This window comes from Dermacentor albipictus, chromosome 2 (assembly GCF_038994185.2).
Source record: "Dermacentor albipictus isolate Rhodes 1998 colony chromosome 2, USDA_Dalb.pri_finalv2, whole genome shotgun sequence".
NCBI classification, from domain to species: domain Eukaryota; kingdom Metazoa; phylum Arthropoda; class Arachnida; order Ixodida; family Ixodidae; genus Dermacentor; species Dermacentor albipictus.
In genome coordinates, this window is record NC_091822.1 from 200450849 (window position 1) to 200474885 (window position 24037).

Sequence of the window (24037 nt, forward strand, 5' to 3'; positions counted from 1 at the left end):
TCCCCAGCCTGCATGGCTCGGCAGCAGTGAGTGCCGCAACGGAGGCCGATCGATGAAGCCCATTCTTACGGGTCATTTTGTCGCTCGCTCTCAGCTGCCCGATTTCTAGACGCGTTAAGCTTGGGTCATATTGGTGACGCGTTTCGTGTCGTCGTTAGGGTTTTTTGTCGGGTGGCAACTGCGTTCCTGATCCTCATAGCATCGGGTCGGGGGCGTCAAATAAGCCAATTTATCGTATCAAAGGCAGCTAACGTTTATAAATTCAAAAACAAGTGCATAATACCATAAGATAGCAATATAGGTTCACACTAAAGATATGGTGCCCATCTTTCCGCAAGCTGAAAGGTATGAGCGTGTATTTGTCAACTTCCGAACAAATTCTGCGGTAGTGTGCAGGATCGAAGTGTGCCGTATAGAACTAGCTGACCTCTGCTGCCAGACGCTTTCGGGCACGTCAGCTGCGACTGTCTAGTTCCACCACTACACTTGTGTAGTCACCTCGGTGCTTCCACCATTGGTCTTCGCCCGCGGTTGTATCGCTGAGGGCGTCCATGAGACAAGGCGTGCTGGGCGGCAACTTACAAAGCGCTGCGCGATCGGAGCCGCGCTCGATGGTGCGAACGCGCTGTAGGTCGTCCCGTCTCTGCCTGCCTTTTCCGCACTTTGCCTTGGCTCGTCGCGAGCGTAGCTGAGCCGAGCCTTGAGGGACGCGGAGCTTTGCTTGAAGGAAGCAGTGGATGCCGAGCCCGGCAAGGCGTGTGCCGTGGCCTTGCCATCGTTTCGACAACACGTTGACATGGGAGCCGTAGGTTCTTGCGGGTGCGCACTGTCGTGATTACGTTCGTTTGCGGTGGAGACGGGTCGGCAGTACACGCTCGGCGCATCTGCTTCATTTGAAGCTACTGCGTTACAGGCCATCGATACGACCAAGGTTCGTTCGGTGTGGCGGGAACTTGTTCTTTACTAGCTTGTGTTGCTTAGCTCATGCGAGAAGCACTAATGGCTTCGGGGAGCGCGTATTGCTAAGGCTACGCTATACAAATGCGTTCAAGTGGCACTTTCTCACTTCTACCGTTAATTTCGAATAGTGTACGGCCTATTACGATTACATTATAAAACGTACTTTACCAAAAGCACAAATGGGGCGTCAATACCTAAGCAGTTCTCAAACTCGAGGCTTTTCAGAGCATGCAGTCGTGCATTATCCTGTAAGTTACCAAAGTAACCATATGGGCCAGTTAGCATTGTTCCTTTCGCGATCAAACCAGAAATGCGGCGATGACAGAGCGAGAAAAAGCCTTTTCTCTAGTTCGATTCGCCATGTCAGAGGGAGACTTTATTATACAGGAATAATATTTTAAGGAGCGGTAGTCCGAGTATGTGGCGCCATAGGAAGTACGCAGCGCGTGAGGAGCAACAGCGAAGTGAGAGGCACGTGACACGTGGGAACAGTGGCGGCGAACGCGCGCTGGACTGCTGCGTGGAGGTGGTTGTACTCAAACAATAGTTAGCACGTGTGTACTTGTGCGTGTGTGTGTGAGGTTATATGGCGAATGGTATGGTCACTGTGGGGATAGTTAAACATATGCATTGTATTAAACGATGGCTGGGTGCATATTTTAAGAACAGCAAGCGTTGCACTGTCGTGGTAGCACTATGCACCTGCAGGTAGGAGTGATTGGACATCTCATAACTCAATGCAAGCATGACGTGGCGTGCCGCAGATGTCGGAAAATAATGGTCAAATCTGACCATCTCGCAATGCTCTGGCATTAGTCGTTCGGGTGATGCATCGGGATCTGTTATTTTTCGGCCTGCCAGTGCCCTCTGGAAGTCGAGCTGAACATTGTTAGCGTGGGTTGGCTCGTATTTGGCTCGTGCTTTTCGGCCCGCCAAGGCGGGGAGTGCCGCTCCTCGGGCGTGCGTTACGGATGCAGCCACCCCGCCTAGCGCGCAGTTTTCAATTGGAGACGTTTGTCTCCATGGGGGCTCCCCGCGACCCTAATTCGGATCCGCCGCCAGAAAGAGCCAGACTCCGCAGTCTTGGCGGTCGCTCTGGTGACCGCGCCTCGCCAACCAAAAAGCCGGTGGTACGAACGACTGCGGTGACTCGGTTGTCGCTCCTTCCGTGAAAGCGGCCGCCTTCCTGGAACTGCCGCTGTGGTCTTGTCAGTTATCGTTAGCAGCGCAGCACAGTTCGCTTCGGTCGCGGAGCTTTACAAGCGGCAGAACTGTGCATCTCGCTCGCAAGTGTGTAGCGTAGCCCGCGGCGCCTAGATAAATTTTCTCACGGAGCGCAACGAATCTACTTGCTCAACTTTCGCGGCACCCTCTGTGGCGTGCCGCGTTAAGTTTGTTCTGACTGCCGCCATTCAGGGGAAGCCGGCAGCTCCAGTTGTCTGGTTATGCACGGGCGACAGAAAAATGGCGGTCAGGAATGCTAGACCAACCTGCGCGACTTACGTCATATTGCAGCTCCGGATAACAGTAGCGAACTGGGCGAGTTAGTGCTGGTTACGTTGCGTTAACGGATACAACTCCCTAGCGTGTCGCAATAAATGTCACGTGCAGGTTTTCCCACACAACTGGCTAGCCTGGCGCTCAAGCAACAGGTGCAGACATGTTCATCAGAACAGCGTGTGGTTGGCTGCCCCCTAGGGACTGGGGAAGGTGTGTGTAATTATGAACGGAAAGGCTAAGAAAAAATGGCGCTGAAGGCCGTTCTTTTGTCGGTCTGCTCACGAGATCCTCAGCTTCGACAGCTAGCAATCCAAGAACGCGTTCTATTATATTATCAGCAATGCCTGCTCACGGAACATCGCATCAGCTCCACTGCACTGCTCTCGTAACGTACCACGCTTACGACTTGCCGCAGTCGCGTTCGCCGCAGACTTCGTTGCGGACAATATTTTTCGCACAGAAACCAATATAAGGCAATCGCCTCGTACAGCGTTGCTTCCGTGGCCAGATAAAAAAAAAACGTGAGTTCGTGTACTCGGGGAGTCCCGATTTTCCTTTCTCAAGACGCTCTCCCTTGTCTCGGTCGCGTCAAACCACGGCACACCCGATGGCGCGCCCGAGTGGGCCCTGTCGGCCGCGATGGAATCGGCGGTTCTTTTTATAGAAGCGCCTACAGCGGGCCTCGTCGGCTGCCTTCGAGCAGCGCGTGTTTGCTTGCTTCCGATCGGCTCCGTGGCGGCGGCGAACATCGGCGCGATGTTGTTTTTTCCCGGCGCCGGGTGAAATATGGGCGGCGGCGAAAGTGCCGCGACGAAGCGACCTCCACGGAAAGAAGGCTCGGCGCGTGAAACCACGAAGCGGATCGCGACCGACTCTGCACACACGCACCCTTCTTCGCTGTCCTTCCCTCGAACTGTGAAGGATTTGTGTGCCGCCGACGCTGCGTTGAGAGTCGTCGTTTCTTTCTCTGCTCCCGTCGCTGTGCTGTATGCCGCTGTTTTCGGGTTCGATTACGTATACTCTTCTGATCCGCCTCGCGCCCTCGACATGCATTCGTTCTTTTGGTTTGCAGCCTATCTCGGGAAACTGTCGCCCCTAGGAAAGCAAGGAAGCAGGAATAGACGGAAAGACGGGGAGGCTAGCCAGTTCTCGGGCCGTTTGGCTACCCTGTGCTGGGGAAAGGGTGTAAGGGGAATAAATAATGGAAAAGAGATGTTACAAAAAGAAATGAAGGAGCAAGAAGAATACGGCGCTGCTTAGCGTCTTTCGCTCCTAACTCCGTAAGCGTATTGTAGCCTACCCTTTGCATTTTGTGTCCTACGAGTGGTCCCCATGTGCAGATTGTTAGGATCGGCCTGCAGGGGTACTGCTCTGCAAAACTATCTAAGCCCGCTGCAGGTGCTTCGATCGATCCGCGGTGGTGGCGCCCTTCAGAGAACCAGCGAGGACGACAGCGCTAACCAACCATGAAATTCCTCTGGAGAACTTGAGGACTGCAGCGTTAATCCACCATGCGCCTCGTTCGAGGAATCGGCGTCGGCAGCAGGGCTGGCCACGTTTGCCGGGTCTTCATGGTCTCTCTGCAGCAAGAATAGCTTCCCCCAAAAAGGTGCTTTGAGGTGCGTGGGCCCCAGTTATAGTGTACTAGACGGTGCGTGGGCTAGGGGTGCGTGGTTACGGTGCGTGGGCCCCAGTTAGTGTACACCAGTATTCGTCAGTCTGCTGACACTGGTGGCGACCACAGGACAATGGACAACCGGCGGGCACCCTTTGGGGGTCAGCTCAGGGGAGTTCTCGAGGAGAGGTAATTTTCGGAACCTCCCCATGCGCCTTTCAAGACTCAATAAAATGGACAATAGGCGGGTCAACTTCGATGACTGGTCGAACGGTTCTCTCACCTAGGGATCTAGGGAGAATGGAGTGTTTATAATAGGCTCATTGTCGGCTGCTAAGTGTCAGTGTGCTCTGTGATCGTACTCGTGAGCTGTGTGCTCGTCTTGTGTGCTCCATTTGGGAGCCACGCTAGGCTGTCGATGTATCTCTTGTTTACAATGTAAATACTGTAAATAAACCTTGTTCACCTAGTTCCTCCCGAGTTCCTCCCTGCGACCTACAACCCCTTCAACTGGTGGCAGCGGCGAGATCGTCCGACAACTCTAATAAGATAGGGTGGCTGAGTTCGCTTTGTTGCTGTAATGTTCGTCCACGTGTTGCGCCGATACGCTGCCGTGTGGATGACAACTCAGCCTGTACCTGTATACAAGTGAGCACACGTCTCGAAGCAGACGGCAAGGCTAGACGCCCACTTCAGTCGCAGCGCTGGAAGATGAGCGTGCATATTGGCCGATGCGGGTGTGTTTGCGCTCGTCACGAAGCCTTCGTGCTATCACTACGTTGAAACAGCAGTGTGAAGGGACCGGCGATGAATTATTTCGGCTTCGTCTATATTTCTCCGTGCTCGAGTTTGACTATCAACGGCATCTGCTTGATCAGACACCGTGACCGGAACTGAAGGCATCTGCATTTCGCCATCTCATCGGGGCAGACTGCTCCCTCCGTGTTTCACGACGGAAGCTGGTTTTGATGGCGCAATAGGCTTTTTTTTTTCGCGCTTCTTTGCTTATGTTTATGTGGGGATTGAATGCGGAACAAGCTTTCGTTCCGCTCGATTTATTTTGCGAACGCAGCGGAACTTGCAAAGCAGGGCTTCTGAGTGCCTGACTCGTGAATAAAACACTACCGCTCTGGGTGCGGCTTTTCAAATTGGGTGGGCGGCCTCTTTTACAGCGGCATGGCTCCCTCAGCCAACCTCTGTGGTGGCCTTTTCGGTTGTTTTGTTTCACTTTTTTTTCCGACACACGCCGTGAGAACGTTCTGACCTCTGTTGCATAACCTTTCGTGGAAAGGCGACAAGAGCGGTCGATGCCACCGCCTGTACCGTTCGTATTTTTGAGCCCTCCGTGACTGGTGTGCGTCAGCTGATGTGAGCGCTCCTGCGGGGCTGTGTTCACGTGGGCGAATCGTTAGGTCAACTGCCACGGGCGAGCCACATTGTTCGGGCTGGAAAAAACCATGGCTCGCCGTTCGGCCTTGGCCAGGGGCCGCCGCTCACGCGACAGCGTCAACACTAACACCACGACTCGTTTTTAATGCAGATTTCGCGCGAAACCACTGAAGCCGCGCCTCTGTATTAAAAGCCAAAAGCGCTCCACAGCACTCGACAAATTGCTGCTGCACAAGTGTTTGTACAAATTCACACTGCAACTGTCTAACACTTGGAATCCAGAAGCTCTGACGCCAAGTTCCCACAGGAAGCCCGATGTCGCTCACGCGCCACTCATTCTCTGCGTGAGTGTCGGTAAGCATTTGTGTTCGCTCCTATCTCGGGCTTTCGAACGCTCACCAAACTGGCCACGAAGCCCGAACACTTGGCCACACGCGCCGACGGGCTTCTAGTGCGACCTGTCTCGGCACGTGCAGTGCCTTCGTCCAACGGCACGTCGGCGCCCCTGCCCTTGCGTGGACAGTTCACAAACCGGCTGAAATCCGCACGCAGCAAATCCGCACCAGGATACGATATCCTCCCCCGGATAAATCACTCACGAGGGCGGAGGACACATCTGCAGACAGGATGCTTCCCGAACTGATAACCTACTACGTAAAATGTACTCCACTAGATTCGCAGCTAAGTGCCCGGGATGCGGTCAAAAGCCCACCTTGTTTCGCACCACATGCGAGTGCTACCTTATGACAGCAGTGCCCAAACTCGTAAGTCCGAGCGTGGAGCAATGGGAGGCACTGCTGGCCCAGCGACCGCAGTGAGGACCAGAGAGAGAAGAAAGGGGAAAGGCAGGGAGGTTAACCAGAGAAAAAAAAATCCGGTTAGCTACCCTACGCTGGGGAGAGGGGAGGGGGATGTAAAGTGGTAACAAAGGAGAGATAAGGGAAGGAAGGAGCATAGACACACAATCACAATCGGAGGACCAAATTGCTATTGCGCAGGGCAGCTGAGGGATGTTAGAGCCCTGGACGAAGGGCCCCACCCCTCCTAAGCCCAGTAACGAGTGTCCAAGAAGACCCCGACAGACTACCAGAAAATACCCTGTAAATAGGCCAATAAATGATTTTGATGACGATCATGTGGACGTTTACTACTCGTCTTTCCTCGTTTTCTATTCGCCCAAGTTCATCAACAGGCTGCACTACGACAGAGCTGCCGAGGCAAATTTTTCAACGCTCTTTACTACAAGAGGGTCGCAACCTAACACATGCGTACATGAAGTACAGAAAGGGCGAGCACCAACCATAGTCCAACGGGTACTCCTACGATTCCTTTCTACGCTCGGTCATGCGCATGCAAGCTAAGCGCATGACAGGCTTTCCCCTTGTGCAGAGCAAATACAACGCGTGCGTGGTGAACTTCCCTACGTTGTTTTCCTGTCTCTATTAGCCCCGAGAACGAACACGAGCGGCGCTGCGAGCGCCGCTCGCGTGACGTCAGGGCAGGGACTCGCGCCTGTCGTCTGCTACAGTTCGGGCGTTGTCCGGGCGCTTTCTGCGGTGTTTTCGTTTGTTCGCCCTCGTTCTCTCTGCTTGTATACTTATGGTGGTCGTCTCAAATATATTTTTACGACGTCTTCCTTTGCGAACATTTATTCAAAGAGCTAATTTCTTAGACAACAATGCAGCTCTCGAAGGCAACGCTACAGTGCCAGCCGAAGCGACGCAGACCAGCCCATTGCGGGTTTTTCATGCGCGGATAGACAATCGCAAAAGCATAGCCTATAGGAATCCAATTATGATACCATACCTGCCGCGGTGCAACAAGTATGTCCCAAAGCTGGCTATATATGACTTCTACAGCAGTTACGTTGATTTTATTCCGCTAAAATAGGTTTGCTCACGACGAGTAGCTCATGGTATAATATCGATTTTTTGCATTTCCTCACAGAAACGCTCGGCAGTAGCACGGGGACTTAACTAATACTGGAGCTTAGATTCTACACGCCTCACTTGCTTCTTTAACTGCCTGTCAACATTAGGCGGTTCTTCACGTGTTCATTTTTTTTAAGCGGCGGAAATTTGAAGTAAAGTTAATGAAGGCTTACAGCTATTTACAGAGTACAAATAGGAATGTACCAATATATATTTCCTTTTCCGTGTTACACGTTCAACTCGCCTCTTTAGGGCGCGTTTGTTAATGATTAATAATGTATGTTATGTTCCTCTTTTTTTGTCTATGTTACCAAGTGTATATCATTTATTTATTTCAATGCCGCAGTGTGTTTTGCATTGTTATTGTGGAAATATTTCACTGTTCTTTTCATATATTGTATAACTGCAATGTTTTATGGCCACTATATAAATGTAATTTATATGGCGCTTGATGTGTTACCCCATGCAGCCATATTGTACCTAAGGGGGTGAGGTTACCTCAAGCCGCGTCTGTGCGACTTTTTTCCCTCATCCACCTCCACTTACCACTCCTCTGTACATGTGTGTGTGTAAATGGAAATTAATAAATCAAATCAAACTCACTTGAGAAATTTATTGGTGCTTGCTGCTTGAGGAATATACATGACGAATCTGTTTGGCGAACTGACACAGGCTGCTCGGCCCAATTTTTTTAGTGAAGTATGCCTGCTGGACCGCATAGCTGCAGCCAGAAAGAAGTCGAAGCGTCAATGATTAGTAGTATGGGACATATTGAAGATATCGAAATTCCCCCGGTGGAGGGTCGGAAATCAAGTGAAAGTATATGCAAGGCTTGTGGTGCTTTCTTTATGAATGTTTGCGATTGGATTGGAGCAAACTTAATTTGCCTGCAAGGTTCTCTTTTATGTACCGACGAAGCGAATAGTTATCCGTTTGTATAATTGAATAACGCTGGATCGAGACATGGTGAGACAGAAGGTGCTTGAATTTTCCTTTTGTATACAGGAAATCTAAGCTGCGGTGTAGTAGCTCGAGAATACTTTAGCCATTCCAGTTGGCGCTGTAAAAAACATGCTTTGTGGTTTTAATTCGAAGTTGCAGTGAACTGATGTTTTTCGCGAACATAGCGTGCCTCGCCATACGGACAGTCGATTGCTACCGTTACGTGATCAGGGGTGTGCCATATTGTCGATAAAGGCTACTGAGGGCCACTATGAAACATTTCATCACTTTCAATTGAGTGGCTCTCGATCGCGAAACTTTTCTCTCAGGTGATTGCTACTATGGCGTTTGTGAATTAACTATGTAAATACTCTACATTACGCGCCGTCGTGTTAGCAGCCATGAGCAATTCGTTTTTAGGAGGCCTGTTTCAGAGGGGGATGAACGTAGCAGCAAACTTTTTCATAAGAAATGCGCACCTAACTATTTTTTTACGCATTAATGAATGGCCATATTTGAATAGAGCAACACACCAGAGTAATAGGAATCATGATGAGAGCTTCGCTGGGCAGTGTCTTTCTAAAATCAGATAACATGTTGACGCCAATTACCAAATTTTTCTTCCACGTAAAATGCAATGCCTATCATAGCTAAATACTAAAGGAATGTTAAATGTTTAGCGAAGCATCATACACAACTTCGCGCGTTGAATTTGCAGATATTCTTTCTTTAGTCAAAATTTACCGATAGACACGGCGCATATATGCATTGCAAAACCTAGTAGACCTCTTTAACGCTACTTAGTTTGCGATATCCAAGCCGCAAAGATTCTCGACTCAAACGCTCTTGAAGAAGAAACTGTGGTTAAGGTATGGCAGCTGAAAGAAGCCGACGTATCCTTCAATACGTACGGCTCGAGCCACCCATACCCCAAGCATACACGAAGGGAACGAGCGCGCGCGGCAGCCGAGCGAGCCGGAGCGAGCGGCGTCCTGGCCGTGACGTCACTCGCGAGAGGGCGCCACTCCTAATTCTCGGGGCTAATTGGGGGCGAGGACTTACGGAGTCGCCATCTGTCGGAAGCGCCTCCCTTGCGTATATATAGTATCGGGGATCACGCGGCGCGCTCCTCGTATGTTTCGCTTACGGCGCTCAATAAAAACACCACGCAGCAGCCCTCCTGGGCATTTATGTAGGTATTCTCAAAACGAGAGTTTTTGACTGTCGACATAATAATCTTGGGCAAACTGAAAGCACAGAATCGTTTACAGACGCCATCTCTCTACCGTATACGTACAGTGAACGCCACTGCGCGTGGTCGCCGCGATGGAGTCTCCCGAACCGGCTTCTTGCGTAAAAGGTAGGCAAACGCTGAGAACAAACTATGATATGTGAAATATGTTCTTGTAGTGGGTCGTTTGTATAACCAAATGGAGCATAACAGAATGAAACCTCAATGCAGCGATCGCAGGGGTTTGCAGCGACCGACTGCGCGTCTGCATGCATGTCCGCGCACAATGTTTTGCTTTCGCTATGAGCGCGTTTTCTCACGGTGCCGTGAGCTTTAGGTCGCAGCATATGAGCATTTGACGGTACACTAGCAACCACTGTTGCGTGGAAGCTATCAGAACTGTTCAAAAATAATTTCGTTATCGAGACTTCGACGTCTACGACAACTGGGATGAGCCGTCGCGATGATTCAACCTTTTGCTTTTTTTTTTGTCTCCTAAATTCTTAGACCTTTCAATATTATTTCTCAAGTTCCGTCACACTGTATGCTTATCGGCCTTCTCAGCGTGCGATTTCCCTCTGCTTTTTCGTAATCCAGTGCATTAATTCATAACATGACCATATGCCATGCCTTTTTTAATGTGCGTCTTACCGCTCCCTTTCCGTTCCAGTGAACTTGCCAGTATCTAGCATCCACAAGTCCATAGACCAAACCGTCCCGACATTAGCCGGGCAACGGGCGCGGGAGAGCGTCTCAGTGCGCGTTTTCTGCTACTCGCCGAGCATCGCTGTCCCGGCGCCGTAGCAGAAATCTTCCTTGCCTCTGTGCTTGCTGCATACCAAAGTTGTAGCCGATTGCTGTCTGCCGGTTCCAAGCTTCGCGAGGCAAGCTTCATGCAGCTCCTTGTCCTGCGGCTACGTGTGAATAAGGCTGACACCGGGTTCTGTCGCGTACGTCCGGCACTGCGGCATCGAGCAGTAGCCTACGATGCTGCACGCCTCCAAAGGCAGCCACTGCTTGTTATAGTACTTTCAAATGTTGTCAAGCGGTCAAACCTCGCCACTTAATCAGAGCCGCAGCGCAGGTGGGACTTTAAGCTTTCGTTTTCAGCTCGCTTCGGCGCTTCCGAAACAGCCGACGCGGCCGCTGTGTCCACGTGATCCCTCCTAGCACGTCACGCCGACGGTGGCGCGAGCTTTTCCAGTGGTGGAGCTCGCCCCCCAATAGTATACTGGCCCAGTGTTTAGTATATTTTCCTATCGCACGCGCCTATGCTCGTTGCATTTTCCATCGCTACCGAGCGCGACTTAAATCCGGTGAGGTTGTGCTGTGTATTAAACGCCTGGAAAATATCCCTACAGAGAAACAGGAGATTACAATCGGCACTGCATGCATGGCGATCGCCCTTCGAAAGAAGCTCGGACCTTTTCTCCCTTCAAAAAACGAGCGACACGTAGATTGCCAGCCACGCATGTCTTAAGGGTACGGAAAGAGATAAGTAGAAGGCAGGGAGGTTAACCAACACGCATGTCTTAAACGTTATAGTTGTCAATAAGCCATGGTCTTCGTACACCACTTGCAGAAAAGGATGCACCTGTCGCCGGGAGAAATGGGAGAACACCCGTGTACTTAGATTTATAGGTGCGCGTTAAATATCCCCTGGTGGTCAGAATTAATCCGCAGTCCCCCACTACGGTGTGCCTCATAATGAAATCGTGCTTTTGGCACGTAAAAACCCCACCATTTAATTTTATTGACACCTGTCGCCGGACTTCACAAATCCATATTATCCAGAGCAAAGCATCTAAGATTGCGCCTGTTTCCTCGCTTTTACTTACCTTTTCTCTCACCTGTGTGTCAGTGACATCGAGTCCTGCCCGGCGGACTCGCATTATCGACACATCCCACCGACTCCACCTCGTCCACTCGGCGCAGCTTTGTCGCGAAGCCTATCGTGTTCCCCATTTCGAGCCCCGTTAATTAAATCTCCCTCTTGGCGCCAAGATCGCGACTGCCACCGCAACCTCTGCTGCGAAACCGCCAGCGGCAGACTAATAACCCTGCAAAACTAGCCGTTCCCGCGGGCTCTGCGTCACCCCCACTTGCGCGGGCTGTAGTCGCGCTCGTTGCCTTTGAAGCGCTAATCTCCCTGCTCCAAGGAGAGATGTCAATCTCTTGCGGGAGCACAGTGCGATTGACGCGGCTGGCAGGTCACGGAGGAACCGCGGACCTATACTCTGCCGACCACTGCGGCCGAGGTGTCTGCAGTTCCTCGTGACGTGACAATCGGACCGATGTCTCGGTACACATAGGGCCGGGCATTCGATAGCGTCGAGACGCTTTGCTGGGTCATTCTTGAGAACGTTCAATAACCAGTCGTTAAAGCTATACGCTGGCTGGCAGTGCACTTGCCAACACATGACAGCACGGCCTCCTCCTTATAGAATTTGTCGAGGAATCGTACATTAATAACTGCATTGCCAGTGTGTATTAGATGCTGCAAACGAATTCTTGAACGCTACGCAATGTCTAAATGCGTAAAGTGTGTATTTTTTCCTGAAAGGATATATTCGTATGTCCCAAAAATTGTGTCAGAAATAACTGATATCAATGCTTCCATGTTTCTGTCTACTTAATACGTAAAGAAAATATCACACGAAGTTTAGAATTATATCAGTTCGAAACCAGCAACGCAGTGCATGCCGCTGATATGGAAAACGTAAAGGCCATGAAATGAATAAGTCGCACAAATATTTTAATGACTCTTCGTCATTCAAGAACCTTGTTTGCATCTTTGTACATTTGCAACGGCCAGGGAAATATCTCAATGACGCTGTACTGTAATTGCACCGGAATTGTAGTCGCGACAGAGATAGAAATGCGAAGATACAGCTTTATAAAGGGCAAAAAAGTGCCACTGGAAACAAAGTTCAGTGCATGTATACACAACCTCGCAACAAGATATTTCAATATGCGTATAAGTATCCAATAAATCTACGTATCTAAGCAAAAGTCACGGTATATAATGCGTAAAACAAGGCAAATAAATATATTGCGCAATCACAGAAAGTAATCTTCACGCAAAGACGGACGAGCCAGGCAGGAACAAAACTGTCATCGCAGAAATCGTGATATGTACTTGGCCCATGCTGCGGTCGCGACAGCGCCAAATAGGCGGAATATTAGAATACGGAAATCAATACTAAATGTGTATTATAACTGCCTGCTCAGCGACAATTATTCTGCACCCAAAATTTAAGAGTATTGCTTAAGTTCAAGAAAGTAAAATTAGGCAGCTAAAAAGGAAAGAAAATGACGCACGAAAGGCGCAGATGATGCAGCAAGTTGAAGTACCCAACATCAGAGTGTTTGTTGGGAAGCACTGCGTGGGTCGGACTTAGAATGACCGAGGTCGATCATAATCGGTTATTTCTGTCTCGCAATTGTCGTATTTGTGTAATTTTGATGATGATGCTAACTAATTATAATAAGCGGCAAAATTTTCTGCAGCTTTAAAAGCGAATGAGCAGTCGTACGTATTCGTAATTACGCGTTTATGGACCTGAAGGAACACAGCTTTCCCTTGCATAGATTTTTTGCTGCTTCGCTATCTAAAGGACAAACTTCACTCGGCGGCGAAATTTAGCGAAGCGGTCAATGACTTCGGACACGTTGATGTCGACGTCTTTTGGCAGATACAAGCGCCAGCCTGACTATGCGTTCCTCAGATATTGCAGGGCGCAAGTAGCTTTTGTTTTGTGTGTAATCTCATGCTTGAAAATCTTCTCTCTGCGCTAGAAGTAGTTGCTGGAAGGTTGACTATAGAATCCGCAGCAGTTTGTAGACATTTGTATAGAACATGCAGTCGCAATGAGAGACGGCATCTCTTCCTCTGCTGCGGCGCTGGCTTGCAGCTTTGTGCGCCCACTCTGTCCACCATAGTCGCAGTTCCCCCAAAGCAGCCCTTGTATTCACGTTCTGTGCAAAAGACGGCAGATTTCTGCTCCTTTCTCATCTTGCACTGGTGGTATTGCGGATGGTACTCGTTAGAAAAGTCCTTTAACATTGTCCTCTGCTTTTCGAACCGTTGGTGGAACTGTGCTAAATACGTGGCCCATGAATGGAATGAACAGTTCTCCGTAAATATTCCTCAGCATTCTCTTATGCAACCCTCCTACGATCCTGCTGTCGGACACCGGCTCGTCGGGTGGTGATTTCCACATCCAGTTTTTTGCCAGTTCCTGTACCTGTGCAATGATTCAGAGGAAGCTTTAGCTCGAGTGCTCCTATCTAAATACATGTAAAAGGAGAATTCGTTTTTCTCGGCAAACACTGCACCAAATTTGACGAGGTTTGTTGCATTTAAAAGACAAATTTAAAATCTAGTGACTGTTGGTTTCGAATTTTTGAGTTAGGTCGCCAATTTTTTATTAAAAACTGGCAAAAATCAAATTCTCAAAAAACGAAACTATCAAGTTTACAACTTCGTAACTCAACCACTAAAAATGATAATACAATTCTGGGAATTGCATCTAATAGTACATCTAAAGCGGACAAAATTGATATGTTACACATGAATATAAAAAAAGTTTAATCATAGGGAAATACAACTTTTGCAAAACCGTTGTAACCAACGTAACAAATTCACGTAAGATGTAAAATGACATATTGAATTTGTCCGCTTTGAATGATCTAATGGATGCCGTCTACAGAACCGGAATATCGGTTCTTGATGCAGAGCTATAAATTTGTAAACTTCGTGCTTCCATTTTTTTCAAACGGTCAAATATTTGAAAATCGTTTTAAGAAACTTCAAGCCCTAAATCGAAATTCCGCTTCCAACAGTCACTAGAAATTAACTTTCTCTTTCAAATGCAACAAATTTCATCAATATCGGTGCAGGGGTTATCTCATAAAAACGTTTTTGCGTTTTACATGTATTTGAATAGGCCGCGTCGGAGTTGGGCCCGAGCTAAAGCTTCCTCTTAAGAATGGAGCAATCGCATTCTTGCGGTCATTTTAGATCGTCTGTGGTACCACATCTGTCGTCCATGGCGGCGCTCATGTCGGTGCTCCTGGTCTGCAGCTTCCTTAACAAAGGCTAACACATGCTCCGCCATATGCAAGCGCACAATGAATGCCCGTGATGGCAGTGCTAGCGCTAGACTATTTACCTCAACTGGACTTTCGCCATTGCCGTTTAATTTAATCTCCTATTGCCGCGGGCACCGATTCAAACAGATACACATATCAAAGAACTACATAACTCCACCCAGCGCGTTTCACATAATCCCAAAAGTCGCTGCATGCCTTCTGGACTAGACACGTCAAGCTTATCATTTCACGTAAAACTTCTCAGTGGTTAGATTTGCGGAAAAACTTTGACGTTGCCTTTAGCGCTCCAAAACAGTTTGGGATATGTGTGGTTGTTGTATTCATATAGGAGCTGAGGGAGTGGCTGGTGCAATGTGTGCACAGTGCGGCTGGGTATTCCTCGCGAACAGCAGCTTGCACTCCATTCGTTTTACCAGCCATCGAGCTGGATCCATCATAACGTTGGCGACGAAGATTATGCATATTAATTCCAAAGTCTAGCAGCAATCTTATAATGCTGTCGGCGAGGGTCCTGCCACTTTGGTCCTGACTTGGCATAAAACCTAAACACTTCTTCGATGTCATGGGTAACCTTGTTTAGATACCTTGCACAGACGGTAAGCTGTTCGGTTCCGGTAGTATCCGTCATTTCGTCAGCAAGTACGGAGAAACAGCCTCCAGCGTTTACTTTTGCAACTACTATGCTTTCTCTAACAATTTCACCACCAATTTCGATAATTTGCTTTTGTACCTCTGCAGGGCTTAAATAGGAGTCATTACTGGGGCACCTTTCCAAATGGTTCTTCAGATCTGTATCTCCACAATCATCTCGCGTGCCAAGAAGCGCTCTGAGAATACCAGTATTTTCAGCGGGGACTTCGCTTAAATTCGTAGGGCCACTGTCCCTATCGCCACGGGGAGCCAGACCTTGTCACCCTCAAAAAAATGTCTCAGTAATAGGCCGCAACTTTCTTCTGTCTTCTCGTATTTCACTTCGCCTGTATGCCCTGGTCCAGTTGATCGAACACAATGGGCGCGCTTCCCGAGACTCTTTGGAGAAAATTATCCGCTGTTAGGCTGACAGTCGCGGTAATATTTAGTATTTCGAGCGCGTGCTTGTTGGCCCTTGCCAACCTCGTGTCCGCAGGAAAGGACGCACACTTGGCGAAATGCACCTTCCTGCAACGTTGAGTAGCTCAGCCATCGTTACCTGGCCAAGCAAACGGAAACTTTCGTTTTCGCAAATTGTATAGTAATTCAACGAGTACTAAAAATTAGGCGGGAAATATCGCCATAGGAGCATGTTGGCACAGGTGGTGCAGGCGCCTGCGGCAGTGTTCAAATGAGTACTTGAAGTCAGTCCCGCGTCTTCAGCGGTAGTAGAAATATTTTGGCTAGTAGCAGCATCTGTGTAAACCAGAAGGCAAAAGAATTAAGCAGCTAAAAAGAAATAAGAACATTAAGAAATAAGCACAACGTGCATATTTCTGTTACATTGTGTTTTTGTTTCGTTTTATTTGTATTTGTATACAGCTCGGCTGGTCATCCACCTGCAGAGTGGAATGGCTCCGAATTTTTTTCAGTTCCGCTGGTTTAGCTATGATTATAGTTCCGTGCCACCAGATGTTCTAGGCGGAGAATGAAGCACCTGATCGTTACATTCATGTTCGAGATGTGCTGTTTATGTGCTCCTTCGTTTATTGTGTGAACCTTTCTTAACCACGCCGCTTGTTTCTTTGTTTGCAGGTAAGCACAGACGCCTACAAATTCTTGGCGCGTTGGCTTTTTCATCGAGAACCAAGGTGAACGGCGCTGGTTCAGTGAGCAGACGAGACTAAACTGTCATCATACGTGAGCTGTTCTTCCTTTAAAACTGTGTGAAGCAACTCGCCGTGGTTGCTTAGTGGTTTTGGCCTTGCGCTGCTAAACACGAGGTCGCAGGATCACATCCCGGCCGTGGCGACCGCATTTAGATGGCGCCGAAATGCGAAAACGCCCGCGTGTACCGTCCATTGGATGCTCGTTTAAGAATGCTGGGTAAATCAAAAGTAAACCCTAGCGCCTCCCCACTAGTGCGTGCCTCATCATATCGTGGTTTTAGCAAGTAAAACCACACAATTTAACTGATGACTCATTCGTGGCCGGACAGTATTTAAGCTTGGCGATATAATAGCGCATCAATTATCTATAGACGTACTTCTCGCGCACATAAGATTTTGGTTGGCTTTGGAGGCTTAAAGGTCGCCCGGAGACGAGCGAAATTGTGGTCACACTTCGACTACAACTAACGGCGGTGGCGCGTGTATAAAGGAGCTTTAGGCTCGGTGAAGGAAAAAAACGGCCGTGCCGATGGAAAATCGATCAAGGCTTAACCCCAACAGCTACAGTCAACACAATTTTACGGAACCCTAAACCTGAGAGAAAGCTCAGTATCTGCGCAGCCTCGCAACGCAGCCTATAGTATTCGCATTTGCAGCCTCTACCAGTATGCGAACATTGTGATGTTCAGCTTTACTGACTACTGTTACAGGCTGCTCGGAAATTGAACGTTTTCTGAGATGCCGTTCTCCGTAAACTTTTGCGGTTGACTGTACAAAGTAGAGGATTACCTTGAGGCTGATGCGGAGGCGTTAGCTGATTTGATGTCGGAAATTCTGGCAACTTCGGACGTGGACCTCTCCACGACATCGTCACAAGAATGCAGAAATGCTTCCACGCCATAATGGCACGCGACGACCTCGGTGTCGACGCTCAGTGTCGACGCGCTTGAATCTATGAGCAGTGTTGTGGGCACGGCGATTGGCACGATGTGCGCTAGAGTGTTCGTGATCTTCACTTGCTTGCTTTATGTACCATGCAAAATAATTATGAATCACGGATATAAACAAGTGTGAAGCATGACACAGCTGAAGCTCGTTAGTGTGGAGGTTCAGAAATAGTGAATTTGGCAGGCGCCCTGGCCCCCGTAAACCGAAATTACGCTCTGCGCATGCGTATAGTGCCTCGAAGTTTCAGTATTGGGGGCGTTTAGGGTTCGTTCGAAATCTGTTCCCGGTACTCCCGCGGGTTCTTGTCAGCTGCAAACGATGTTGAAGAGAAGCTCGCGCATGAGTTAATAAAAGAAACAATGTCCATCTCTATTCATCACCAGCCTGGTTACGCCCACTGCAGGGCAAAGGCCTCTACCATACTTCTCCAACTACCCCGTCGTGTACTACTTGTGGTCATGTTGTCTCTGCAAACTTCTTAATCTCTGCCGCCCCCTGCTACGCTTCCCTTCCCTTGGAATCCACTCCGTAACCCTTAATGACCGTCGGTTATCTTCCCTCCTCATTACATGTCCTGCCCATGCCCATTTCTTTTTCTTGATTTCAACTAAGATGTCATTAACTCGCGTTTGTTCCCTCACCCAATCTGCTCTTTTCTTATCCCTTAACGTTACACCTACCATTCTCTCCATAGCTCGTTGCGTCGTCCGCCATTTAAGTAGAACACTCTTAGTAAGCCTCCAGGTTTCTGCCCTGTACGTGAGTACTGGTAAGACGCAGCTGTTATACACTTTTCTCTTGAAGGATAATGGCAACCTGCTGTTCATGATCTGAGAATGCCTACCAAACGCACCCCAGCCCATTCTTAGTCTCCTGATTATTTCAGTCTCATGATCCGGATCCGCCGTCACTACCTACCCTAAGTAGATGTATTCCTTTATCTCTATCTCTATTACTACAATGCCAATCAGCTTTCTGAGCTTACAGCTTCAGCGCGTGCTCTTCCGTAGCGGCATCATCCGATGCGGTTGTGATTCCCCTCGGGGTAAGTAGTTCTTCACTAGTAAGTTCTTCACTGACGAGTGCGCCGTTTGAATATTTATCAGAACGTCTGTATACAGATGCGTCTTTTTTTCGGCAATCCTGAAGCCTACTCACGGCAATGCAGACAACTAGTTTTGGGTTATGGGTGTAGTTCACTAAAACACTCGTGTTCTTTCTGTACACTAACATAGTCTTCGCGAGGCCGGCTACATTTCTTTTTCCCCGAGCGTTTTGTAGGCGCTGGATTCAAAGCTCTGTCGAATATTTTGTCTACACAGAGAAACTTGAAGCTGAGCAGTAAGTGTTGCTTGATCCGTGGTTTGTTTTTACTGGACAGTGGGGTTTGTATGCGGGCGTTATCTTTACCTGTACAACCATTTCGAGCAAATGTGCGTTGGAAAAGCTTTTCACTGTGTTTTTCGGGCACGTCTCCTCGTGTGTGGCTGGCAGCGGTGGCGGCGCAGTGCTCGACCTTGACTGCCGACGACGAGCCGTGCAACGAGTCGTGCCAATGTGTGCTGGCCGCGTAGTTTGTTGTGTAACCGCATTTCTTAATGTTTACTCCGAGAGCAGTTTTTACATTTCTTGGGTAATTGATGGTGGTGGTGGCGAATTGTAGCAACAGGCGGGTTTAGCCTGGCTATCAAGGCCAGTAATTGCTCCGCCCGAGCGCCTCGCACAATACCGCTGAAGGGTTTCACCATATGTCCATCAAACCAGTCTCTTTTAAGAATTCGATGAGGAGACGTGAAGTTTCTTTGCGGGCTATAACTGATCCCTCAGGAAATATAAGGTGTTGCAGGCGCGCATGCGGAAGGTCCTTGTTTTGCAGATTTTTCAGGAGAGTCTCTTTCATCTTGGAATTGCTGGCAGGACCACAAAAAGTACTCAATGTATCTTGTCTCGTTGCATGCCGTACAGTTCGGAGCATTGATTCGCCCCGTTTTGAATAACCAGGCCGGTGTATTAGCAGATCCTGTCCTTATTCGATATAGAAGTGAGGCTTCCTTTCGGTGCAATCTCTTGGTTACGCAGGGCATATGCGGTGGAACCCAAAGTGACGCAAAGTGATTTCGAATGTCAGATTTTTGCACTTGATTACTCTTTGGAGCCTTGATTTTGGGAGGAGGATAGAGCGCTGCGTATGCAAGCGCATCAGCTTTTTCGTTTCCTGTGATACCAATGTGGGAGGGAATCCACTGAAACTTTACTGTGAAGCCTTTGTTGTTGAGTTCTTTCACAATGGCTAGTGATTTGTGTGGGAACTTGAGGGATGGCAAACCACGGTATACTTGTTGTAATGCGGCCTTTGGTCCGTAAGGACAACCACATTCTGCGGAGGCAAAGTCTTTAGTTTGCGCAGAGCAGAAGCTATTTCTACGCCTTCCACAACTGTCGACGAGGCTATACAGTCCAGACTGCCAGACCACGTATATCTTAGAGAGGGAATATATAATGCAGCTGCGCAGCGGTCTTCGTCTGCCTTGACAGAGCCATCTGTGTATACTTGTAGGTGATTCGGGTAAGTCTCGTTCAGGTGTTCCAGGACTAATGACTTGGCTTCTGCAGATGGAATGCATCTCTTTGATTACAATCGTGGTACACTTAAGTTGCATGTGATGTCCTCGAATGTCCAGGGTGGTGTTATTTTTTCCCTCCGTCTCGAGCAGCGCAATCCTAATACGCGAAGTGTGTTCATTGCTGCATAAAAATGTGAGCGCGGCTTCCTATACGTTATGTTACCTATGTTACCTATACGTCGTAAGAGGGCTCTACCGGGCGTAGACTCACTCAATCGCAGTAGCTGGATCATGAGAGCCTGGGAAGCCTGAAGTCTTAGAGGGCGTGACTCAGCTTCGTAGAGCACTTTCTTGTTTGACGCTGGCTGAGGGACTCCAAGGCAGTCGGATACCGTTTCTGTGGATCCATGGCTTCTAAGCGCTCGTATTGGCTGTCTGAGGGTGGCATCAGAGGTAGCTGATACAGGATTCGACTGGTAACCAACGCTGTTTGTAGCCGTCGCATCGACATCGGGTGGATGCCCCAGCGTATGCCAGCGACTCGCTTGAGCACATGTAGCCTCGGTGACGATGACGCCACAACGTAGTCAACACCGTGGCGTCAGAGTAGCCTGTGGTCTAAGGTAACGCCCACAAATCGGACGTTGGTGACTTGTCGAATCTGGTATCCGTCCAAATTCAGCGTCAAGCGTGTGGATTTTCTTTTAACTCCAGGAAGTAGCACGAAGGATGAATCTGCTGATAGTGATAATCCAATCGTTGCCAAGTGGCCCTTAATGGATTTTACTGCTCCCTGTGCTATTCGTGCGAGGCGGTGATGCTGGTAGCCGGAGACCCATATGCAGGTATCATCGGCATATATAGATATCTTCACTGGTGTTCGATGGTTTAGTACTCTTGGGAGGCTACTCATGGCAATGTTAAATAAGGGAGATAAAACACTCCCCTGTGGCATGCCGCGAAATATACGTATTTCATCGCTCAAAGTGTCGCCAAGACGAACTCTGATGCGACGATCATTGAGGAACGTATGTATGAAGTGCAAGAGATGGCCCGTGACGCTTATAACTTGTAACTGGCTGAGGGTGGCTCTTTGAGACACGTAGTCGTAAGCCTTAGAAACATCCATGAAAACAGCAAGTGTCGACAGGCCATCCGCACTGTAATGTTCTATGTGGATTAGCAGGTCCAGCACATTGTCTTGAGCGCTTAGACGCTGCCGAAACCCAGTCATGCACGATGGTAGTTTTCGACCCTGCTCGAGATGCCAATTGAGTCTTGTGCACGCCATCTTCATTAGCTTCGCTGCACACGCGGTCAGTGATACCGGTCTGTACGAGTCCAGAGCTGCAGGATTCATTCCAGGCTTCAGAACCGGTACCACCCATGCTACCTTCCATAAATGTGGGATAGCCCCAACTGGCCCAGACTTGGTTAAATAATGCCAGCAAATCACGCCGTCTCTCAACCGGTAGGTTAGTCAGCATCTGATTACTGATAAGGTCAGGTCCCATCGCACAGCGACGTCGGAGGCTGCTCATAGCTAGTTACAGCTCTCTGAGTGTGAAAGGCGCATCCATTAGAGACGACGATAGCGGCAGAGGCGGGTTGGTTGTGCCGGCTGACCTGCCGGAAGTTTCAGCGAAGGCATTCGCAAGACAAGTGAGTGTCTTGCCTAACTTCAATGCTAGGGCTTCAAATGGCTTGTTTGGTCGAAAGTTTCCAGCAAGGTTATTAACGACCCACCATATCCTTGGAACTGGCGTGAAGACCGATAGACTTGCACAAAATGATGCCCATTGATCTCTTCCTAGGTTCCTTGTATAACGTCGAAATACTGCGTTAATCCTGTTATAGTCTTCATTGGTGGGTCGCCCGTCGTCCTCATCAGCCTCCGTTCTGCTCGTCTACGGGCAGCACATAGATTTTTGAGCTTTAGATCCGGAGCGGGGAAGTGGTCGGGTAGCTTCAGCTCAGCGGTAGCCAATCGCTTGCTACGTAGCATGTCCGCGAACAGGTCTCCAGATGATTCGCTTAGACAGTCCCTGTACGTATCCCAATGCGTCGCAGGACAGGATCTTCAGCCGTTGGTTCTATACCCACCAATGTTAACGAAGACAGGAAAATGATCACAGCCAATTCTATCCTTACTAGTCGTTGACGATGCGAGGATATCCGTTGAGTGTAACGTCAAGTCAATGGCACTGTAAGAGGCCGGTGGTCGATAAAGCGTTGGCTGTTTGTCATTTGCCACGCATAGACCCTCTGTGTTTAAAGCACTAACAATTTCCTTTCCACGTGCATCAGTCGCCTTGTCGCCCCAGAGAGTATGGTGCGCGTTAAAGTCTCCACATATAATCCTCGGAGCTGGGCTGTGGCTGCAGAGGTCTCTTATTTCTCCCATCGAGACCTTCAGGCGAGAGCTCGCATATACGGGGGCCACGCTGAGGCTTCGGTTTCCCAGCCGCACTTGTACAGCAGTGACTTCCAAAGCACTGCTGCAAAGGTCTTGCGCTGGTAGAACGTAATGGGGTATTTCACGTCTCACATATAGCATGGCGCTTCCGTTCGGAAATGTCGGAATACTTTGGTTTCCATGTGCGACATAACCAGCAATTGATCTGGAACTTGGAAGACCAGCCTCGGATAGGGCCAATATCGGCACAGGCATGTTACGCAAGAAAATCGACAGTTCAGGTAAATGGCACGCAAGACCCGCACAGTTCCATTGCATAATATGTGTCACCTGTGGACGAAATGGTGAGCATTGTGTCCTGACCGCATCCATATTACTAGGTGCTGTAAAAAGAGGCAGAACTTAGAATCACTGACTCGACAGCCAGGACTACTTCGAGCATTTCCTTCATCAAGCTCGCCGGCATCTTCTCTATGTGTGATCGTAAGGCCTTGAAGAGAGCACGTAGCACCTGCTGACAGTCCTCCTGTGGTGTTTTTTCATCGCAACGCAATTGGGGTCGCGGCAATGCAGACACAACTTCGCTGTTCCGCTTGTTCAGCAGTCTTCTCGTCTACGGGGTCTCTGGTCATTGATTTGACTGCTTTAGCCGGTCCGCTGCGCGATGGCACCACTGTCCTGGATTCTTGGAGAAGGCTTCAGGCTTGTAAAATCAGTTTCACTCTTTGAGCTCCATTTGATTTCGTCTGACTCTGGCTTTGTCTTTTTCTTCGTCGTATTTTTCTCATCCTTGCCTGTTGGCCCCAAGATAAACGTTTTCTTACGCTTTATTGCCGTTGCCCGCGTAGGACACTTGCTATAACTAGCTGGATGACCACCACTACAGCTTGCACATAGAATGTTCTCGCTGCACGCGTATGTCTTGAAATCGTGCGGTCCTCCACATCTCTTACACCGCTGCTCACCACGGCAGTACTTGGCCACATGTCCATAGCGCTGACACTTGAAGCACCGAGGTGGTGTCTCAATGTAGTCAATGGTCTCGTGTCTTTTGAAGCCCAAGTTGATCTTCTCAGGATGGTCTGTATTTGGAGCGAACGTAAGAACCACGGAGCTGGTTCGCCTGGACTCCCAATCGGATTCGGAATTTTGAACGCGTCGCCTGACTCTCCTTGCATGGTAAACACCTTGTGGCTTTAGGTATACCAACAGTTCCTCGTCAGTGTACCACTTCGGTACTCCTCTAATAATGCACGTGTTTTGCAGGTACGAATTCGGCACTCGTGCTGAGATTGCAGTCCCTGAGATTGACTTGCAGCTGAGAAGGGAATTCACATGCTCTTCTGTCTGCACATCTACAAGCAAGGCTCCCTGAGCAGTAAATCGGCCCCTAACTGGTGATGCGCCAAGAATTTTTTCAATTTCTATAGACAGCACAATGGGATTTACTTATTTCAGGTCGGCTCCTTCTGTGGCAGGGGTAATCACTGGGATTCCAACGGTCCTCTTGCGGTGACGCACAAGCCTGAAGCCTTCATCTTCCAGATCTGTGATATCAGCTATGTCACAATCGTCAATAAGTGTAGACTCGTCGTCTGTTTCTGTAGCCCTGTATCGCTTACAGTCA

General features: G+C 49.0%; 1 protein-coding gene across 29 annotated transcripts in view; it reads left to right on the forward strand.

The window, feature by feature from the left end:
• trol (terribly reduced optic lobes) overlaps positions 1-24037 on the forward strand; it is a 604861-nt gene that overhangs the window by 107073 nt on the left and 473751 nt on the right. For 28 of the 29 annotated variants that reach the window (XM_065435395.1, XM_065435373.1, XM_065435376.1 and 25 more), the window contains one exon: positions 16409-16464. The exons of the other annotated variant lie outside the window; for it this stretch is intronic. In XM_065435395.1, the coding sequence (XP_065291467.1) occupies positions 16409-16464 (56 nt within the window). The remainder of the gene's footprint in view (positions 1-16408; positions 16465-24037) is intronic. 29 annotated transcript variants of the gene reach the window in all.